Consider the following 16,979-nt stretch of genomic DNA (forward strand, 5'->3'; position numbering starts at 1 on the left):
AATGGGATCAGCTGGCTGCACATGTGCTAGTCTATAAAGAGCAGAATAGGAAATAAATGTATAATATTTTTGCAATAACTACTTCATAAAATATTAAATTTAGGGATCTTTACTGTACATCTAGGCTTTGTTTTTTGTTTCAAAATTAAAATAAATAATTCATTAAAATTCTTAACTGTTATTAATGCTAGATTATGCAGCAGTACGAATATGTTTGGTTTTTATAAATAAGGTGATTTGATCATGTACAATTTCTGTTCATTTTTGTGTAAATAGCATTATACCATAAACCATGGTATGAATCTCTTACCAGCCCATGTGTAGTAACAATTAAATGTCAGTTGTGTTTATAAATAATTTCTGAATATATGTGCAATACAGCAACTAATTGAATACTTTCATTGTGCTCCTATAATCAAGTTTGACATCGGATTGACATACTCTTTAATTATGTACTACAATTAAAGACAACCATTACTTCTTGTTTTTGTTTATACAATTCTGGGCTTTAATCACAAGTCAAAAAATCTTTGCGTTTGTCCCTATAGATTAAAGAAGGGCACACTCCCCACAGTCACGTTCTGATAAACATATAGCCCAGAGGAGCTATAGATTGTCAGCTTGTGTTATCTTACACACGAAAGGTTTTGCTGTTGTTTAGGGTAATACATCTGGTATAAAACAAAAACTAAATATAAAACATATGAGGTAAAATTTCAAATTTGTGTGATTCAAAGTTAAAAGCAAATTAGTGGACGCAAACTTGTTTTTACCAGTGCTGGTTCATGAACTCCTTCTGAGTGATGGTAAAGGTGCAGAGTTTGTTGCAAAGTGAGTCTTCATCCTGTCAAGCAATAACAATATGTTAACACTGGTTTATTTCTACATTTCCTTTTATACTGTAAAGCAGGTACAGAGTTTAATCCTGCCTACATCAATAAGTGAATATCAGAGGAAGGAACACCTATAAAATGAAATAAATGCAGGGAAAAGTACAGTTAAAGAAGTTACATATTTTTTGTATTATTTCAGAAAGTAAAACTCTATGTAGATCCATTAGACATAAGGAAATATTTCAATTCTTAATTTCTTGTTATTTTGATGATTTTGGCTTATAGATGATGAAAACCAAAAATTCAGTGTCTTGGAATATTAGAATTCTCTGAAAAGGTTTTAGCGTTTTCATAGAAAATTGATTGGAAGGAAAAAGTGCAGTAGGAAAAGGTGCACCAGCAGGAACAACCACAGCCTTGAGAGGGTTGTCAAGCAAAACCCATTCCATAATTTGGGGGAGCTTCACAGGGACTGGACTGAGGCTGGAGTCAGCACATCAAGAGCCACTATGTACAGATGAATCATTACATGGGCAACAAATGTCGCATTAATTGTTGTTAGGCTGCTACTGCTACATCAGAGACAACAGCCCCAGAACTAACTTATCTGGGTTAAGAAGAAAAAATAACTGAACTGTTTCTCAATGGCCTAAAGTCAATTTTTTTTAGGTGAAAGTAAAGCCTGCATTTTAATTGCAGATCACAGTTTGGAGGAAGAGTGGAGAGGCACAGAATCCACATTGCAGAAGCCTGACCTTTCTGCTTACAATATCCTTTTCTATCTTCGGTAATATTTAAATTTTTCAGTATTTTGGGGTTTTATTATTTCTAAGCCATAATAATCCAAATAACAAGAAATATAAAATATTTCACTCCGTGTGTAATAAATCTGTACAACAGACAAATTTAAATTTCTGAAATAGAGCGACAAAAAAAATTTTACTTTATCAAGATATTCTTTTTTTTAGATGTGACTTAGATGAGCAAACACAAAAGCAAATGAACACAAACTTAAAGTGTTAATTGTTGTCATTGTTTTCCTTGTTTTTTTTTGGCTTGTTGTTCAACTGAATTATATGTTTAGAATTTATGTAACCAGAGTCAAAACCTAATACATTTATTACGAAAAAAGCAGCTGTTTTGCTATGCACAGGTCCTCTAATGGCTAAGGATGCTGAACATTTTGCATATCAAATACAAACATTTTTCTAACTTGCCCCAAAAGCTTAAGATCAGTTTTAATCAAAGATATTTCTTTAAAGGCAATTTGTTTTGTTAAGCCAAATAATATTAGGGTTTGTTTTCAATCTGCAGGCTTTTTATAAAGTAGTTAAGAAACCTATTATAGATAAAAAGAGACTTAAAGAATATCAAACATTTGCAACTCTGACGAGTTTCTTTACATTTAGGTCAGTGTCTGCTTTATAAAACCTTTTTTATTTGTGAGAACAGGAATTGAAGCAGGAGATCTTACAGAGTCCTCTGCCTGGGAATCATCCTCCTCCACTGCAAGTTCCTCCACCCAGTCAGAGTCCACTTCCATTGCTTTCTCTTCTCCCTCCACCAGCAGCGCCGAGGTACCCTGGCCGCTGCTTTGCCGCAGGGCATTCATCACATCAGCCAAATAGGAAATTATGTGGCACGAGCAGTCTAGCATAACGGCATGCTGATGGCAAAAAAGAAGTACAATATTTTTACAAGGCAAGCATATACTATGGCATGATTGGTAGCGTATTTACAATTAGGTCAAAATAAATGAAATAACTTTTATGGAATAGAGAAACATGTTAAATATTTAGATGACATACGGAAATTAAAAAGTAAAAAGAATGAATTACCTTTCCATGAGATAGGTTTGTGCTAACTTTCTCCACCACATTCTTCTGTGTCAAATATTTTTTGCTGCAAAAAATATTAATTTTACATTATTGTTATAAAATTTACAAATAATTCATCGGGTGTTACATAACCAAAAATATAAAAATTTCTTTTAAATGTTTTTAGCTATGCAGGTTTCTGTATTCACCAAATGTAAAGTCTTAATAAACAAATAAGCCACTTAATATGAATAAGAATTCTGAATGGGAACTTATAAATAAAAGTGGTTTCTTACCATCTTGTCAGCCAGTCAATAGCTGCCCTGTGAAGCTGCAGGTGACCAGCCCCCTGTCCAGCACTGGCCAGGGTTGCCATGATGGCCATGAGCTCAGGGAAGCCTGTTCCATCCCCATTGGTCAACATCTCTGTTGCCATGGGAATAAGTGTGCTGAGGAGGACGGTGCAAACCCCTTCGCCAACCTGACTATTGTCGCGCACAATATGAGTGGTGAGCAGCTGCAGCAGCTGTCGGTTTTCTTGCACAACTTCCAGCTGCTCTGTGTCCTTCGGTGGTGTCGCCGTCATACGTGTGAGCCAGGACTGCAGACGAGACGGTTCCACGCAGGCCAGCTGTGCCAGAGAACCGCACAAACATAGGAGACTTGGGTTTGGACTCTTCTCAGCTGCAGGGAACAAAATATTCAGTCAGTCAGTCAGTCATTTTCTACCGCTTATTCCATAGTGGGTCACGGGGGAGCTGGTGCCTATCTCCAGCAGTCTATGGGCGAGAGGCAGGGTACACCTGGACAGGTCGCCAGTCCATCACAGGGCAACACACAAACAACCAAGCATACACTCATTCATACACCTAAAGGTAATTTAGAGTGACCAATTAACCTAACAGGCATGTCTTTGGACTGTGGGAGGAAGCCGGAGTACCCGGTGAGAACCCACGCATGCACGGGGAGAACATGCAAACTCCATGCAGAAAGACCCCCGGACGGGAATTGAACCCAGGACCTTCTTGCTGCAAGGCAACAGTGCTACCAACTGCGCCACCATGCAGCCTACAAAATATTCATTACTTTACTATTAAATTATTTACTTGATACTGAGCTTAAGATTTAAGAATTCTTCCTCAGTATGTTTTATTTTGGCCCACAAAATCAAAATGTTTTGTAGGTTTTTGCACTACATTTAGATAATAAGACTTTTATTTCATTTTCACATATAGTCGAAACTCAGCCCTGCGCTGGTTGTTGTTTTATATGAATTCCAACAGTAAACTTACTGAGCTGGAAAAGCTTGGTGAAGAATTTCAGCACCCTGTTACAGAACTTTGCAGACAGGTTTTCATTGGCTGTGGCCATCATAATCTGGACAAGCTCACCGCTGAAAGAGAAACATAATAAATGGAACATACCTCAGATAATGTGAAATGTTGCTACCGACGTAATTAGTACAACCAATACCTGAATGAAAAGAATTCCTCCATTGCTTTTCGGACCTGACTGCTCTCAAGCTGTTTCTCAAGGTACTGAAGGCATTCCTCAAGAACCGACTCATCCAAGCCACTAAAAATGCATTAAGGAAAAAAAGACCAAAGTTGTAATAATGATAATCATTTTTGTTCTGCATAATCATAAATGCTACAACAAAATATAATTTTTATTATCATAAGTGGAATGAATGAATCCCATGTCATGTGGTACTACCTGTGAGGGTCTGAGTGATTGGCAATGATATTGTAGCATCCTGTGACCAATCGCTCATAGATGCGGGCTAGGAAGGCATCAGACTCTGCTGGGCCAAGAATGCGCTCCAGCGAGGTGCTGCTGATTTCTGCTACACACTCTGTGCTGCTTTCTAGCAACAGGGGCAGCAGCGTGCTCACAACCTGTGTGGGAGTCAACTCTTCTGTACTAAAAGAGGCAGATGACCAGAGTATTAAAAAGAGACAGCCGGTGTAACAGAAGTCAAGTCCCATTTAGATTTTACAATGTTTGAATTTTAAACAGAAAGAAACTGGAACTTACACAATGAGGTCACCAGAGAGGCGGACCAAGGAGAGAAGGATGTGTTTAAGAGAAGAGGCCAGAGGCAACGACTGACAACTCAGAGTGCCCAGATGTGCTGCTTGAATGGCACTGATGTAGCTCTCGGATGGGATGGTGTCATTAGCGAATGCATTTCGCTAAGAAAGGAAATAAAAATAGCTTCAGTTCCAGAAGCGTCTGGTACAACTTTAACTACATGTTGAGTTATCTTAGCTACACTGTGTAAAACTATCTTCCTAATGTACAGTTGTTTGCAAATATATTGTATTTAAATGCAAATGCAGCAAGTCACTTCACTTTGATTTTTTTTTTCAACAAGACAAAGAACTGACCAGTAAGATTGGCCAGGGATTGTTTGATACAGTCGAGAGAAATCATCTACTCTGTTGTTTTTTCATAGTGCTGATCAAATGTGCCGACACATTATTAATCATCACTGGTGTTATGGGCCATCTATGGCATCATATGGTAAGATACATTGTGAATCATCTTACTAAAGAATTCACAACAAATACTTCAATTATTTCATTGGATTGTTATGTGACACACCAACACAATAATGAATTAGAGGAACAATGATTTTCATATTTTTGACAAATAAAGCTCTGAAATGTGTGGTTGACAGACATGTATTATGCATTATTGTGAGACTTTGTAGGTTTATAGTTTGTAGTCCTACTACAACTTATAACAAGAGAAACACTAGAAGAAATCCAGTTGCCTTCTACCTAAGCACTTAGGATGGTCGTGTTCTGGATGACCGAGACTCTACACCAGCGTGTACAATTAATAGTTGTTCCGTCAACAGATTTCTCTGCCTGTGGATCCGGATTACATAAACCCAATAAAACACACTCAAGTGTGTAGTTGTAATGTGACACCATGTGAAAAAGCTCATTTAAAATCATTTGCAAGATCATGTATTTCAGCCCCAGAAATGTCCGTTTTCTGCACAACCTACAATTGTCCAAATTACAAACTTTACTGATTATCTTGCAAAGCTACTAGCATATAACATAATGCATGCACAAAACTGTTACATGTTGTGGTTCACATAGTTGTATAACATGACCAGGTGAAGCATGACGCTTATTTTTAATTAAAAGATTTTTGCGTGCTGGCCTAAGGTAAACTGTTTAAAAAAAAAGATGTTTATTCACATACCCATGAGCCAATGTTGGGGAACTCATTTGTGTGGACGCTGTTCCACGTCTCACATACTGTTTGTACAGCTGATGGCAAGTTCTGCATCAAATTAGGACCTGTGAAGTTTCATTTGAGTTCAGGTTAAAACTGATATTTTACACAAAGCTGTCAAAGCAAATGTGTTATTTGCCTGGAGTTTTAAAAAACTAAGTATACCAAGCAGGTTGGCCTTGCAGCGGGTGGAGCCAATGGACAGAACTCCAGCATAACCTTGGAGCTTTGCACCAGTCAGCTTGTTTTCACCTTCCTCTGGGATGTTCAGCAGCAGGTAGGACCTGTTGAGAAAAGGTAGATCAGACTGAGTACTGATAAAATCCATAAACATTTAAGAAAATGTGATTCCAGGATAAACTTGGATAATAATGTAACATTTCTCAAATATTTGTACATCCTGTTCTTCTGTTTCAGCCTGCTAGAATTAAAGAACTGCTAACACAGGTGCCTGTTTCTTACCTTGTGAAGGCAGTATAAATGTCAGTGAGCTGTAGCGCAGCAGGCAGCAGGTTTTTTGTGATATCAGAGGACTTGTGGGTGTCGGCCTCAATTGCAACCTTGGACAAATGCTCATCTAAGGAAACCTGAACTTTAGAGATGACTGCATCCAGAGTATAAATAGCTTGGAGGGAGGGCAACTGATGAAGTGCAAGGACGACGTTTGGGTCAACACTTGAGAAGGTGGAAATCTGAAAGAATATAAACGTCAAAGGTGCTTATTTAGTATAAAATACTGTTTAAGGGAATAAGAAACAGTTGTAATTAGTACCTGTCTGGCAATGTACTCCTCTCCAAGTTCCACATCATATTTTACAGTGCTGCACCTGGCTGCCGTCGTCTCAACAAGAGATGCTGCTTGGTCTGCTTTCATTCCCTGCTTCACCAAGTGCTCCTGATGACACAAGATGTGAAGATAAACCCCAAGAAATTAAAGATATTTCAGCATGTTTGCTATGTTGCAGCATACACCTTATCATACAAGTATAACACCTCTAAAGGAACCAATCATTTTAGAAAAGAAAATCCTAAATGTAATGTTTAAAAGACTAACTTAGAGTAGAACAAAGAGAATAAAAGTGATTATGAGCTAATGTCAATTGACACATGCATTTTCTCACAAACAGAGTGACTTTAATGTTTTAAGGCAACTAGTAATACTGCCACGCTGCAACAGACCTTCATCCAGTGCACGTATGTAGACACCCGCAGGCGTGAGGACCATCGCAGTGTATGCAAGATGTCACTTTCACTGGGGTCACTGCAACCAGTCTTCAGCTGTTCCATAAAAGCTTTAGAGGGTGGTAACACACCCAGGATTCTCCAGAGTACCAGGAAGTAGTACTGAAGGGAGCAAGCCTCCTGAATTGTGTTAAAACAGAACATAAAAGCATTAGATGACCACATATTGCATACAAAGTCATCATTATGATACATTTCTTTCTAAATGAAAACTTCAGACATTGTGATAAGTCCACAATAAAAGATCAGTTACCAAACTATTATTAGTATAGCTTCTTTCATACAATGTTGTGCAACAGACCACCTTACAGAATCAAAAACCAGTCCTGCACAATATTACAATCTTGCAATATTAATAATATTGGTAAATATAGCGATGATGAGATCAGTTGTGATATGGGCCTATTTTCTTCTTTCCTCTCTTCCTCATCTGTGCTTCTATCACTCTGTGACCTTTAAGATTTTGGACAATGTAATTTTTGTCTGGCTGGGCCATCTACTGTCTTGAGAGTCTGGCAAACTGGATGAACATTAAATTACAATGAAAAATGCAAGTTCATAACACTTGGAAGATATGAGTCCAATTATTGCACTCCAAACAATCCTGTGCTATTTGAAAATTATACAAACTGATATCGCAATGACAATATATTTGCGATATATTGTGCAACCTTATTAAAAACGTGACCCATTCCCACTTCATAAAAACAAGCAATCTTCAGGAAACCCATCCCAGAATTGAGCAACCCGGTACAGCCTCATCACAGCTGTGTCCTAAGGACCCTAAAAGGTTTTTTAAAAAGGATCTTTGAGAGCGCCGCACATCAGCAGCGTTACATACATGTCAAAAAATACATCCCATCATACCCATCCTGTCCCAGAGCAGATCTGCTCAACGCATCCAATAAGTGTTAAAGGCGCCTCGTGATGTGCGTTAATTGATGAGAAACACTGCAGCGCTCCTGATGTGCTTTCGCCCCCAAAGCACCAACAACACAATTCTGGCATATGGGATTTACAGATGTGTTCACCTAGTTTGGTTATATGGTGTACTCACCATAGGAGTGACGGGCTTATTCTCCTGTCTTCTGGCTGTGTCTAACTGAGAGCCAGCTTCCAGCAGTGAGATAAGCCACGCATACAGCTCATCATATTTAACTGCCCCACCGACCAACTTTGGAAATGCCTGCCAAGACAAACAGTACGAAGCCTTATTATGGTATTCATGGTGAACTGTATTTATAACAACTGTGTGGATTAGAGAGGCTGTACCTTGGCATCCAATCTGCTGATATCATCCTCCGATGCCTCAGGTGATAGCACACAGTAGAACTTGGGCTGAACATTTGAATCTTAAAAAAATATAACGTGGAATTTCAAAGACATTTACTAATGCAACAGCATCATACTAACAAATCAAAGCATAGAGCCGGTGAACTATGAAATGAGGGCTAGATGAAAATTATGTGATTTACAGGCTTTACCTGCTGAACAGTGTTTGGCCCAGTTCTCCTCCACCTCTTTAAAGCCGTAGTACAGCGGGAGACTACCACGTTTCCCACCTTCCTGAACAGAACCCGGTCCACTGGATGGTGGGGTGAGGAGGTTGTACTGCACCTACAATTAATGTTCATTAAGACATTTAAATTGTTGTTATCGTGTTTGTACCAACAACCATTTATCACTTTCACATTAAGTGTGATTTCCTTGGAAATGTCCCACTCTCTCCTACAGTCAAAAATAACTCAACAATCAATAGTTTTATTATTAATCTGCAGTGTTATGTTACAATCATAAGGGAATTCATGCATTCACTGCACAAAACAAAGAACAGAAAATTCAATTAAACAAAGAATAGAATATAATGAACACCCTAAAACAGTGGTGTACAATTTGTATTCCAACCCCAGCCCAGAATTTTATGTAGTTTTTATTAAAAACGCAAAAATATCTTTTACCATGTTTCTTTTCTTTTTTTTTTAAACCTGCTCAACAATAAACAATCTTTTCATAAAAAGAACAAGGTAGCTTGACATTTGTAAAAAGAGGATCTGTAAATCACTGATCCAAAGCATAAAACGTCTCGTGCGTTCATCTTATTAAAAAACGAGGTATTGCTGAGAAATTGTTTTTCTCTCTTCCTAGGAACAAGAACGGTATGTGGGTCACTCTGTCTGTGTTTACCCAAGTTTAATGAATGGGTGCGTCCTAGTCCTCCTAGTCTAGTCAAGTGAAGTGAAAGATGGAGGTTTCTAATTGCATTTACTAGGAAATTAAATTGACAACAAAAAACATTGGTCATAAAAGACAGATATTTTCTGTTGTTCATAAAGATTTCCATTTTATGAATTTGGCAGTGAAAAATCTTGCACAAAGAAAAAGAAAATATCTGCATCATGTGCTGGTGGGCTTAATTGGTGCCACTCCTAAACTGTGAATGCAGGCTGTACACAATCATTTCAAGGGCAGCACATGGCCCCAGGGCCACACTTCAGACACCCTAGTCTAAGACATAAATTAATGCTTACTATTTGCAAAATCTGCCCTCTGAATAAAAAATAATTACTTAAAGTATTAACCTGCTCAAAGAGGTACAAGGGAGCCTTGGAGTAGTGACGTAGCAGGTAGTCAAAAACAAGTAGCAAACGGGCCAGGTGGAGGGGGACAGACTTCAGCTGGGAATCTCTGCTCTGTGCCACTTCAATAATGGTCTGAGTGAGCATGGCGAGGACCGATCGTCGACCACGTTCTGACAGATTGTGGAAAAGGAGCAAGAGCAACTGGAGATGTTCCACATTAAGGTCATCCTCTGAATGGATGGAGCCCAGGATGGTGTGTTGTTTCAGGGTTCCTAAAAATCTGAAATAAGAACAGTAGAAAACAGCAGATAGAGAATAAGGGGAAAAGGTAAATAAAGACAGGTGTGAGTATACAAGAATACTTTCAGGTTTGATAAACAATAGTATGCCAAGTTCACCGTGTTTATCTTATTAAACATTTAAATCCTTTCTTTATAAACACTTTCTCCAATTAAAAAAACAATCTGCCACTAGTTTATTTTGGTGCCTTTTGGTTATGTGTTCTAATATATTACAGTTAAATGCGGTAATAAACTCCACTTTGAAAGATTTCAAAGTGGTTTAAAAAAAAAATCAGCTGTTTTTATTAGTTTTGTGTATGCAAATCTTGACGGCTGTGGATCATGTCACTGTGTTTTTTTTGTTTTGACATTACTTTAATATAACAGTTCTGTCAAAAATAAACAAGATATACAATAAATAAATAACAGCATTTCTGAAATCAGGGCTTAATGGAGTAAATGAAATTAATGAGTCTGCAATGGGCTTTAACAATCTACTGGTAGTGATGATAAATAGAGTTCAGCTTCGACTCATAATTAACCCGTTAATTCACACTTGCATTAAAAAAATGTGTTCTCTGCATTTTATGATACCTTATACTGCTTTTTTATTACATCACAATTACATTTATTACATCGCAATTGACAGCGTCACAAAATCTGAAGGAGTCCATACTATGCACAGGTGAAACAACTATGATGATCCTACCTTTCCCAGACTTTCATGCACTCTGGCACATCTGGTTCCCCCTGCAAACTGGCTTTGTGCTGCCAGATGAGGAGAAGTCTGGAGAGGACCGACAAGGACTGAGGGTGAATGTACAGAGGCCAGGGACCTTCTGAAAAGGGGGCAACACCCAACTGTTGCAGGAGTGTGTTCTGTGAACGACAAGATACAAAAACACAACATTTTCAATAGCCATTACTTTTTAATTAACATTTACACCACAAGTCACCGGCCAAAAGTCCTATAATCTTTGGGTACTAGTAAAACATAAAAAATGTTCTTGCCTGCAAAACCGGAGATGGAAGATCTGAGGTTACTAGGGTGTGGTTGAAGTGGTACAGAGCTAAAGAAAACACTTCATCTGAGGAACCTAGGAGACAAAAACATAATATACTTGTATTTTTAAAGCTGTAAAGCTATGAAAATAAACCAGTTTATTAGGACTATTTTAGTAAAACATACCTTTGACATCTTTATCCACGTCTTTGATGATGCTGGCAAGTGTAGCCATGTTCTGCTCTGTCAGCGAGACGCTCACGTAGTTGCGAATGAAGTTGTTTCTGGACTTCAGCATTGAGGTGGTGATGAAGTTCAGGATGCTGGAGGCCAAACTGAGGAACTACAAGAACAGTATTGACTCAGATGGGTGTGCCACAAGATAACCTTAAAAAACAAAACTTCTATAAGCGGTTAGAAAATTAAACAATAACGTTATTTACCATTTCAGGATCCTTCCGACCTGCTAAAATGTTGCCATTTTCACTTGGATTTTGTTTGCTGGGGCTCTTGAGTCGGGGTGAGGTCTCCAGGGGTGGAGGAGGCGGAGGGGGTGGTGGAGCCACTTTATCTTTGGTTGGTGAAATAGCCTCTTCAAACCACAGTCCCAAGATAGGTTCACTGTCATCATCTGCCAAGACAGTTCAGGTAATTTAACCACATTTCTTTGAGAGAAACTAAAGAAAACAAATCCTCCACGTCTAAAATAAGCCATTTGTGGAGGTTCAATAGAAAACATAAAAAGCTTCACATTGGTTCATGACATCTTTAACAGCACAAGCAGTGGACAACAGCCAAGGATCAAAGTAGAGATAGTGAACACTTTTCGATGCGCTTTCTTTGAAGAAACACAGAATTAAGAATAAGGGAGAATTTCTTCTTGGATATTACATCAGATTACAAGAACTAATAATTTATGTTTGCCAAGAAAACGATATTATTTATTTGCACACATTATATAGTAAAATAAAAAGAAAAATGTTGAAACTAAAGCTATATTCCTTGACCTTAGTTGCTTAAACAATAAGCTTCAAAAAGTTAATTTTCTCAAAGTTTTCCTACTTTAAAACAAATTTTCACTAGTCTGTGCACCACAATAAACTGAACAAAACTATTCACTGCAGTAAACACTAAAATATATTCATCCAAGATAAGCATTTTTGCAGTGGGCTATATAAACAGCTTCTGATTGAGCACATTCTTATTCATGCATTTGTGACACAGGCAACATTCAGACAAATGATAGTAGGATAACATTCCAACACTTTATACAACATATATCAGCGGTTATTCTCTAAGGCGATCTCTATCTCACAAAAATGAACACACCAGTGGCGTATTGTTAAGTAGCAGAAGCCATATCCTATTAGAGATAAATATGTCAGGAGTTTAGACCTGGCACACCAATGACATGCAAAATATCTGATGAAATATCCGATACAAAATAGGATGGACTGTGGCTAATTCAACATAGAAAATAAGAGGACAATGCTTTAAGTTGGTGATCCAAAGTTTTGCTTTCTAATAATTCTGCTAAATTAGTCTTTAAAACCTCTACATCTTGTAATGACCATGTAATGGGCACTGAGAAGAGGAAAACATTTATACAGAACAGAATCTAAAATCATTTTTTCCTTTCAACATAAGGTTTGTGTGAAGAAAAAAGTAAAGTTCAAGAGCTAAAACACTTCTTCCTTTGACTTGGAACACTGAAGTGTTTAGCTATAACAAACTACTGCTGACTTATCCAGCAATGGTGAAGATTTAGGACATTGCAGACAGAGAGGTTAATTATCAGGAAGCGCATCGTGTCCGATCAAACACTACGTATTATTCGGTTTAAACTTCTCAGAAAAACAGCAGCTCTTTTTCATAACTTGCATTTGAATGTAGAAAGGTGAGGTTGACACATACAGTTAAAACCAGATGTTTACATAGCTATACACGCTACCGGTCAAAGGTTTTACACACACTTTCTCATTTACTGGTTTTCTTTATGTTTATGACTATTTAAATTGTACATAGGTTCTCACTGAAGGCATCAAATCTGTGAATGAACACATATGCAATTACGTAGCAAACCAAAAATTGCAAAAGACATTTAAATATGTTTTTATTTTAGATTCGTTACAGTAGCCGCCCTTCGCTGTGATGACTGAAATATTAACCTCTGGCCGTCTCTCAATGAAACTCTGGGAAGTTCTTTCAAGACTCTTTGGAAAACCATTTCAGGTGACCACCTGATGAAGCTCATGAAGAGAATACTAAGAGAGCAAAGCAGTAATCAGAGCAAAGGGTGGATATTTTGAAGAATCTAAAATATAAAAATGTTTACAGTTATTTCGCACTTTTGTTTAATACAAAATTCCATATTTGTTCATTCACTGTTTTGTTGCCTTTGGTGATATTCTATAATGTAAATAATCCTGAAAATAAAGAAACACATTAAGTGAGAAAGCATATCTAAAACTTTTGACCGGTAGTGTATGTACAAAAGACACTTGATCCTTTATTCTCAATTTCTGACATTAAATCAGACTAAACATTTCTATTTTTAGCCAGTTAGGATTACCAAAATTATTTCTATTTGATAAATGCCATAATGTTGAGAGACTGAATTGTTTTAAATAGTTTTTATTACTCTCTTTAAAGTCAGAGCTCAGTGGGCAATCTCTGGCAGTTTACATACTCTGAGATTAAAAAGCATCTCAACAATTTAGGAAAACACAAGTATAACATAACCCAAAAGGCTACATAAAAATCCCAGATTACATCTTGAAAACTTACTCAAATTTTTCAAGCTTGATTTTTGAAGATATGGCATGAAGAAACTAAAACAGAAGTGTTTGGACTAAAGGTCATAGTTCTATTTAGAGGAAAAAGGGGGAAGCTTGTAAGGCTGAAAACAACATCCCAGCTGTGAAGTACTGGGTTGGCATCATCATTGCGTGTGGGCGTTTTACTGCACATGGACTGGTGCACTTCACAAAACAGATAGCATCGTGAGGAAACATTATGTTCAAATATTCTCCAGACTTTGTTTTGGAGTGGCCATTGCAAAGCCTTGATCCAAGTCACGCAAAATAATAAACTCTTATAAGAAGCTCATGGAAGGATACCCATAACATCTGACCCAAGTCATACAATTTCTATCAAATACTAAAGAAAATCTATGTAAACGTCTGAGTTTAAAGATAAACTCTCTGTTAATTGTTCTGGCATTTATCAAACTTAAGTAATTTTGGTCATCCTAAATGACCTAAACGGGGAACTTTTGTTTGATTTCATTTCGGACAGGTTAAAAAAAAAAAAAAAAAAAAAGGGTTATGTGTAAGTATAGAAATATCTGGTTTGAAATGTACAAGTAAGTCAAGTTTTTCATGAAACACAGCTATGAGAATGATCTTTTACAGAGAAAAAGCTGTGACAAAGGACCATCCAGATATTGGGTTCATACAATGACCTTCATTAGAAGAGATGCAACAAGAAATGGGCTGATGCCTGCTATTGGTTCATCCAAAACTAAGAAAAATGCTCTTAATTCCAGTCAGTAAATACATCATAGCCAATCACTTCCAAGTCAAACAAATAGCATTCTTCGGTGTGGAGACTGTTACTAAGGGAGGAACACCAAGTTAGCCATCTTTTTTATTAATGGGTTGCTAAAATATCAAGGAAAAAAGCACAAACGTTCTACGAAGCTATTTAAAATTAAACTGCATTTCACACAGAGATGTGTCTGTTTTTCAATTAACTTTTGCTTTAAATCACAGTGAACACACGTTTTACAGTGACTGATCTCCAACACACATTATGTGAAGTCTCCTCTGTTCCTAATATAAGTAATTAATAGCTCCTTATATGTAGAAGGCTACAAAATGTCCGTTATTAGAGATCCTTTGGCAAAATCTGAATCAGACTAAGATGGCTCAGAACTTTAAACTGGTAACTGGAAACTGGGCACAAATCTTTGATCCATCCTCACATGGAACACCTCCAAACAACCGACCCGGAAAGCCTATCCAGCGTGTTATAACACATTCCTTAGCGTGTCAAATAAGGTCCATTAACATACAATTAATTCCACCATCAACATAAGCCCCGGCAAGTCTACATCGTAGCTGCCTTCGCATTTGGAAATTTAAGACACAACTTGCTCTATCATACCAATACTCTAGTCTGTCGTCTGACTCACAACACGCATAACATCCCAACCCGTCTGTGATGCTACCCACCAACAGTAAATTCATTTCAAGACACAAAAAAAGATACAGCTTTTATGTTATAAAAGAACATCACATCAAGCTGTTCTTCACATCTGCATGCAAAACACATAAATCAAAACTTTTTAAGTGACAGCAAGATGAAGCATATTGTGTTTCAGACGTTTACGTACAACTTAAAGTGACTGTATTCAAGAATAATACCAATATTTTGATGTGGGTTACATGCTGTCATTTTATCCAAGAGTCCAGATCTACCTCTTTAAAATTAACAATAATAATAATAATAATAATAAGGGTTCAGTCTTTAAAATTTGAGAACTCATAAATACAAGTCTGCATTGGAGGACAATTGGTCTTAGGTGACTCAGCTCTGTTATTATTTTGAAATGTGACAAAAATAATCAAATTCAGTTCCGAGCTGTGTGAGACAACTAGGTTCCTATTCGACTGTTATTAGTAATAAATATAAACAGAATATAAATTTTTGAGCAGAAACACTGATTCTGTCTAGTTTTTACAAAGCATATTTAATTGAATGTCAACACACTGTCAATGTCCATTAGTATTATGCATATTGGCGAGTCTCAATTAAAGTTGTGTTTTACACTTTCATAAGAAATCATCTGTGCTTCTGTCACAGGCTGTTGGGTTACCAGTGACCTTTTTAATATTAACAGTGAGACAATCACTGCCTCAGACTGTAAGAGATAAGAGTCTTCTTAATATAGAAACAGAAGAAAAAGCATCTGGACGGATTTTCTTGAATACCCAACCAGGAGCAGGTAGTTTATACACTATTATAATTCACTCTGACCGTGAATTATAATAATGTACAGTGTCAGCTGTATTCACATTTCAGAACCAATTAAAGCTGCAAGCAGCGCTGAGCGGCCCTCACACCTCAGCGCCACTCCAGCCTGTGTCTCGATTGTGGGTGCGCCGTATCGCCACCTCAACACCCCCAGTGAGCCTGCCACTCAATTTCACACCTCACCACTAGGGGGCGCTATAAGCAAGCCTTAATTTTATGTTCAGTTCAGCTCTAGAGGAAAGTCTTCAAAATTTGGCGGAAATTTTATCTTCCTGTGAGGAAAGATTAATGACGACGTCTTGCAGTACACTGAAAATGTAATTTGAAATTATCTTTGAAACTTCTACAGACTGTCATGTTGGGTCATTCACCACGGATACCGGTGACTTTGTTCTCAACGGTCGGGACTAAATTAATGTAATCAATATACCATCCCAATGCACAGAACAGTCAACATCCAGAAAGCACTCAAAATTTGGTGTAGATCTGATAATGCAGCAGGCGAATATAGCTGTTTGAAATATTCTAGGGGGGGCAGTCCATTTAAGTTGTTTGTAGGTTGACAAATATTCATGCTCAATTTGGTGCGAATGGGATGATGCATTTGTGCTTTAGAGCCAAAAGTATGCTGAGTTAAGATTAAGATTTATTACATTCAATTTGGTGCAGATCAGATGATATATCTTGAAATCACAGCCAAACTTATGGTCATGACTTGACATTGGATTTCGCTGCGCCGCCGCAACAAAACCCTCTGGCCAAAGGTTTCAGTACTTGACACCAATTTACACAAAGTTTTCATGTTTGAAGGTCTCCAAAAAGCCAATTCATTTGAGAAGATAATAATAAGAAACATTTGAATTCTAATAGGCCTAAATAGCACTTTGCTGCTCGGGCCTAATTATAATAAGCACCCACATTTTAAGAGCATT

The 16,979-nt window shown here is 37.5% G+C and overlaps 1 protein-coding gene across 8 annotated transcripts in view; it reads right to left on the minus strand.

The window, feature by feature from the left end:
• The window catches only part of ubr4 (ubiquitin protein ligase E3 component n-recognin 4), a 72,713-nt gene that overhangs the window by 42,511 nt on the left and 13,223 nt on the right, over window positions 1-16,979 (minus strand). For all 8 annotated transcript variants that reach the window (XM_047370288.1, XM_047370280.1, XM_047370253.1 and 5 more), the window contains 21 exons: window positions 11,454-11,641; window positions 11,197-11,353; window positions 11,019-11,104; window positions 10,717-10,886; window positions 9,727-10,006; window positions 8,632-8,764; window positions 8,420-8,499; window positions 8,205-8,333; window positions 7,085-7,267; window positions 6,678-6,800; window positions 6,368-6,597; window positions 6,071-6,189; window positions 5,873-5,970; window positions 4,688-4,845; window positions 4,367-4,573; window positions 4,124-4,225; window positions 3,943-4,043; window positions 2,947-3,334; window positions 2,672-2,735; window positions 2,308-2,499; window positions 774-844 (listed from right to left, as the gene is read on the minus strand). In XM_047370288.1, coding sequence (XP_047226244.1) covers window positions 774-844; window positions 2,308-2,499; window positions 2,672-2,735; window positions 2,947-3,334; window positions 3,943-4,043; window positions 4,124-4,225; window positions 4,367-4,573; window positions 4,688-4,845; window positions 5,873-5,970; window positions 6,071-6,189; window positions 6,368-6,597; window positions 6,678-6,800; window positions 7,085-7,267; window positions 8,205-8,333; window positions 8,420-8,499; window positions 8,632-8,764; window positions 9,727-10,006; window positions 10,717-10,886; window positions 11,019-11,104; window positions 11,197-11,353; window positions 11,454-11,641 — 3,259 coding nt within the window. The remainder of the gene's footprint in view (window positions 1-773; window positions 845-2,307; window positions 2,500-2,671; window positions 2,736-2,946; window positions 3,335-3,942; window positions 4,044-4,123; window positions 4,226-4,366; window positions 4,574-4,687; window positions 4,846-5,872; window positions 5,971-6,070; window positions 6,190-6,367; window positions 6,598-6,677; window positions 6,801-7,084; window positions 7,268-8,204; window positions 8,334-8,419; window positions 8,500-8,631; window positions 8,765-9,726; window positions 10,007-10,716; window positions 10,887-11,018; window positions 11,105-11,196; window positions 11,354-11,453; window positions 11,642-16,979) is intronic.

Source organism: Girardinichthys multiradiatus, chromosome 1 (assembly GCF_021462225.1).
Source record: "Girardinichthys multiradiatus isolate DD_20200921_A chromosome 1, DD_fGirMul_XY1, whole genome shotgun sequence".
Lineage (NCBI taxonomy): Eukaryota > Metazoa > Chordata > Actinopteri > Cyprinodontiformes > Goodeidae > Girardinichthys > Girardinichthys multiradiatus.